At 42.4% G+C, this 5361-nt stretch overlaps 1 protein-coding gene across 2 annotated transcripts in view; it reads left to right on the top strand.

Moving 5' to 3' along the window:
- LOC108791802 (cytochrome c-type heme lyase) overlaps window positions 1-4990 on the top strand; it is a 7181-nt gene extending 2191 nt beyond the window's left edge. For both annotated transcript variants that reach the window (XM_018562374.1, XM_018562373.1), the window contains exons 4-6: window positions 1133-1252; window positions 2976-3062; window positions 4604-4990. In XM_018562374.1, coding sequence (XP_018417876.1) covers window positions 1133-1252; window positions 2976-3062; window positions 4604-4802 — 406 coding nt within the window. In that variant the 3' untranslated portion in view covers window positions 4803-4990. The remainder of the gene's footprint in view (window positions 1-1132; window positions 1253-2975; window positions 3063-4603) is intronic.
- The last annotated feature ends 371 nt before the right edge of the window (window positions 4991-5361 follow it).

Genomic DNA, 5361 nt, shown 5'->3' with positions numbered 1-5361 from the left:
ATGTGCCTAAACCCGTGGAATTGTGTTGGCATTGCCTTGCACAGTTCATTTTACTTCTAGTTCTTTGACAAGAGACTTAGATCCGTGATTTCAGGTTTATGGATCGAGGTGGCATGGCCTGTCATTAGGCATGTTGCCCCTGATCAGTACACCTGATGTCCCAGAAGAGCAAACTGAGTACTGCAAGCAGATTGAGCAGTGCCAGCTACTGTTGCCACGGGTTTAGGTAACTACTACAGAAGGCTTCTTTGATGTGCTCTCCTGGCTTCTAAACAAGGCTACTTAAAGTATATGTTCCTTCAGTTGAAGTTTCTATAACAAGGCTTTACTTTAGATTATAGAAAATGAAGGGCAATGTGCTTAGTGAGTGTTCCTAACACATGCTGCTTAACTGTTGGGGCCAAAAGAGTCCATGCATATCGAGTGACTTCTTATTAACAGACAGTCATGTGTGACCAGCATGCTCTGTATGGTGTAGCCCTTGTTCTCGCCAGTCACTGGCAGTTACTTGCTGCTGTGAGGTTTGCGGCTTTCTATCATATCTTAATATTGCTCTCTTTGTGTGACACTTTCCCTAACCTGTAGGTGTATGTATGTATGTATGTGTAATATATATATATATTAGGCTGGGTTCACACCTGGGCGTACCACCATAGGCGTGTTTTTTTGGCTCAGGGTTACCGCTTTGTTAACCCCGAGCCAGACTCGGGAATACCAATGGGTACGCGCGGAAAAACGCCCCAAATGAGCTCCTGTACTTGTTTGGGCGTAGGGCGTTTTTCAGCGTGTTTCCACGGGCTGAAATACGCCCAGGTGGGACCATGCCCATAGGAAATTATGGGATTTCACTTGCTGAGCGTTTTTCAGCGCTGAAAAACGCCCAGGTGTGAACCCAGCCTTATGGGTTTAATGATCAAATATTCTCAACAAAACCCCTTTTTATAGCCCTCAACATTAAAATCTTTCTTGTATTGTCTCTAGTCCAGCATTGAGACAATCTGATTTGCTGCTATAGGCAAAATGCAGTTCTCTCTTTTAGCGATAATACCCCCTCCTATATCTAACATAGTGGATTATATGTGAGATCAGAGTTGCTAATTATTAATGTAAATGCCATGATTCTTTGCATCAGGTGGAAATGGAAGGAAGAGGATATTAATAATAAAGATATGAACAATATTATAAAGATTCACAATCAAAACAATGAGCAGGCCTGGTCTGAAATCCTGAAATGGGAAGCTCTCCATGCAAAGTGAGTATTTCTGTTTGACTAATTATGGTACTATTATTTATACCCCATAACAACAAACTGCTTTCTCATTTGAAGGTTTTTTACTGCTGTCGAGCTATTGAAAGTTTGTGTTTTAGAAGTTTGGCTTGAAAGCTTTTTTGAATGATGCCACCAGTAGAACTGTAAGCCAAAAACATGAATAGATGAACCGCAGATATTGCTAGAAACTAGAAGGATCCACCAACCCATTAGAAGTCCTATGGAAAGAAACTGTTGTGGGTGGGGCAGGGGTGGGGGGGTGGGGGTTGGGATGTCATGCCTGGGAGTCATGCCTTTTGGCTGTCAGTCTTGCAGTGCCTCGTAGGATTTGTAGTTGCACCACAGCTTGAGGGCTGGAGTTTGCCCACCTCTGAACTAAGGGTTTAGTTCAGCTTTAAGCTTGGCTAAATGATACTAAATGATAGATAGACCTATTCTTAATCTTACCTTTGTTAGAACAAGCCCTGTGTTAGGGCTCCCAGAGCTTTAAGAATTGCCCCAATTGATGGAATAGAAGCAATGCCATTTTTCCCTGCCCTATAACACTGCTCTGTGCCTAAGTGACCTATTACCAGTGTCATGTAATGGACTGGGGGTGCCTAAGCTATGCAAATATGCAGTTCTCTCAGGAGTATTATATTTACAAGTTTTCACTATATGGTGTTTTATTGTCCTGTGCTCGGCTTGACAATTCCACCTCCTTTACCAAGGTGACAACTCTGTTCATTTTACAGCGAAATTTCTGCAGTGTTGCCACTCTGTAGACATCATTTTAGTTGGCTGTAAAAAAGTAGGTTGACTTTTGCAGTCAAATTTAGGAAAGCCACTCTATTTTTTGTGTGGTCTCATTCACACAGCATACCAAAATATATTTCTTACCTTTTTTAAGCTCAAAGCAGGGCTAAATGTAGAAGAAAAAAAACTACCCACATAGGGCCCGGTCCTGGGCGTCGAGCAATATGAATTCGACACACCCGTGCCTAGACTCGCGTGCCGCCAGAGTTCGCCATCTCTGGCCTAGATTGTTTACTTCTCCAAACCCTTCACCCTTTTGTGAATAACCCTGTAGGTCTTTTAACCCTTTTTAAGGACAGACAGTGTTCAAATCTAGTTTACAACTGATAATAAAATCTGCCAGCACAGCACAGACAGGGTTTATTAAAATAAACATAACTTCCGACAGCCCCATCTTCCTTTTTTTAGGTGGGAAGCTAGCTAGGATTCTTAAGTTATAATATGCGACATGTAACAAATCTAAAATGGGTGTTATCCTAATTTGGCTGCAAAAGTGAGAATACGTGTTAACTCATATGATTCAAATGTGACTGTTTTGTCCCAGCCCATGTAACTGTCACAATGGTTAGACAATTTGGAGAAAAACAGTCATTTGATTTAATAAAAACATGAATATACTGCATACTATTGTCACAGGTATAGCCCTCTACATTATAATGGATTTTTAAGATAACCAGAAACCCTTCTTATGGAGATTTAGACTTGGGGATACTTTTCTGTTTTCCTACTCCATCATGCTTGGATTTTATGGCATATTACAGCTCTAACCCAAAACAAGTTACAGAAGCCTATGCATTGTCATTGCTGGAAGTGCATTGTGCATTAGAAAAAAAAAAGATATTTTCTTGATGTTACAGAGACTTTATAACTTGTTTTTAAACTCATGTTTGGATTGTTCTTTTTACTTTAGAGAATGTCCCTGTGGTCCCAGTCTGGTCCGCTTTGGAGGTAAAGCAAAGGAGTATTCACCAAGGGCACGAATCAGATCATTGATGGGGTATGTTTTGTTTTTGTATTCTTGTTCCTCCCAAAAGCTTAACTCCGGCCCTACAGCTAAATACTCATTTGTAGACTGTTTAAGAAACCCAAGGATTTGTAACTATTCAGCCAGTCTTGTGATCCAGACAGAACAGATAGATCAACGACCTTCCTTTTTATACTGCAATTAAGCAATAGAGTTTGGTCAAGGACCCACCGCTAGCCTTCTGATTGGACAGTGGAGGAGCAGCAATTCAATGGCAAGGTTATCACCATGCACTTTTCCCTACTGTAAGCATGTTCACTGTTAAGCTGGCTATACACGTGACAGTCTGCTTGTACAATCATATCTTGAATGATTTTGTAAGGTAGACCCCGATTTTGCTTAATTTTGTGGTAAATCTAAAGTTCTCCACACACCTTACAATCTGATTAGATTAGGTAGGTCCTTATATTATATGATATCTGTAAATCTCAAGTTGATTTGTATAAAGATTGCATAATCAGATTGTAACGGGTTTAGTAGCCTAATGCAGTGGTTCTCAACCTGTGTAACCTCAGGACCCACATCCCTAAGAGGCGGGACCAGCTCATTCTCCTCTCGATATTATTCCGCCTCTCCATATTATTCCGCCGCCCGAAAGTGAGGAAATAGTCCCCGATTTCCCCGGGTCAGTTCACGCGCAGGGGGGTGTATGAGAGGGAACAGTTTTCAATATATAGTTCCCACAGGCTGGCTCGCACAAATCACCCCTCTATGTCTCCCTCCTGAACATGGGCCGCTCTTTGCAGGAAGGACGCCGCGACCCACTGCAGAAGGTGTCGCGACCCACTTTTGGGTCGCGACCCATGAGTTGAGAACCACTGGCCTAAATGATATTTATAGATTTTACAATCAGATGGTAATGTGTATGGCCAGCTTAAAGACTGTTATACAAAGCAACAGAAATCAGAATGGCTGGGGAGATTCAGCACCTCTATTGTCAAGGTAACAGTTGTCCGAAAGAAATAAACTAGTGGAAAATCCAAAATTTTACAGGTGTCACTAACAAATAATTAGGGATGTGCCGATACCGTGTATTTGGGCGAGTACTTGTACTTGGCCAAATGCTCTGATGCCTAGCCTGATACCTGAACTTCTGGCTTCCTGATTGGCCGGGAAGCCGGCTCCATTCTCCCTCCTCACTTGCTGATGAGGGTGCATGGAGTCGGCCAATAAGGAAGCGTGTAATGACTCGCTGCCCAGCTTCCTGATTGTTCGAGAAGATGGCCAATGAGGAAGCTGGACGGCAAGTCAATACCTGCCCCCCCGGCTCCCACCTGGTGATGAGGGAGCACGGAGCCGGCTTCATGGCCAATCAGGAAGTTGGGCGCCATGTAATGATTCGCTGCCGGCTTCCTGATTGGTCGAGAAGCTAGTCAATCAGGAATCAGTCATTTCTCTCTCTCCCTCTCGTTTAACAGTATTCTGCTTTTTACTTGGACTGGAGTTTGTGTTGATCATGTTGGGTATTATACTTCATAGCAGTGCTAAACTGTGCCTACCCTTCTCTTGTACAGCTACGAACTCCCCTTTGATCGTCATGACTGGATCGTAGATCGCTGTGGACAGGAAGTCCGATATGTCATTGATTACTATGACGGAGGAGAAGTAGATAAAAACTATCAGTTTTCCATTTTGGATGTCCGCCCTGCGTTCGACTCCATGACAGCAGTGTGGGACAGAATGAAAGTGGCCTGGTGGCGCTGGACCTCTTAATCTGTCAAGGAATAAACCTCATCTATCACTGGACAATCGTGTGAAAGATGGAAAAAGATGCAATATCGGCAGGGCTTTATTGCAAACCCCGTACTTGCAGATCTATTAAAAATTGCAGCAAAGTATTTAATACAATGTATATAGGATGGTGCAATTTTTTAAACCAAAAAAAATAAACATTTGCAAATGATTTTCATTTCAGTTGAGTTTGAACTGTAATAAGAGGGTTTCAAAAAGAGTGCAGTCAATATGCTTGTTTTTTTTTTTTTTTCTATGAAGTTCAAAGAGGACCTTCACCCGGCTGTCAAAAATTAAAAGTCAGCAACTACGAGTACTTTAGCTGCTGACTGTTACCATAAAATAAAATACAAAAAACCACACACTTACCAGCCCATGAAGTCCAGCGCTCTCTTGCCGCCATCTTGCCTAGGAAGTGGGAGCAAGCACCACCAACAAAAAGCACTCCCTTTCCAAAAAAATTAAAGCTTGAATTCTTTACCAGGTCAGGGGGGAGGAGGAGAATGCTGATTAGTTTAGTTTTGTTTCGGGGTGAAGGTCT

This window comes from Nanorana parkeri, unplaced genomic scaffold (assembly GCF_000935625.1).
Source record: "Nanorana parkeri isolate BGI_ZX_2015 unplaced genomic scaffold, ASM93562v1 scaffold575, whole genome shotgun sequence".
Classification (NCBI taxonomy): domain Eukaryota; kingdom Metazoa; phylum Chordata; class Amphibia; order Anura; family Dicroglossidae; genus Nanorana; species Nanorana parkeri.
Note: the sequence above shows the minus strand (reverse complement) of the source record. Positions and strands in the feature narration are given on the sequence as shown.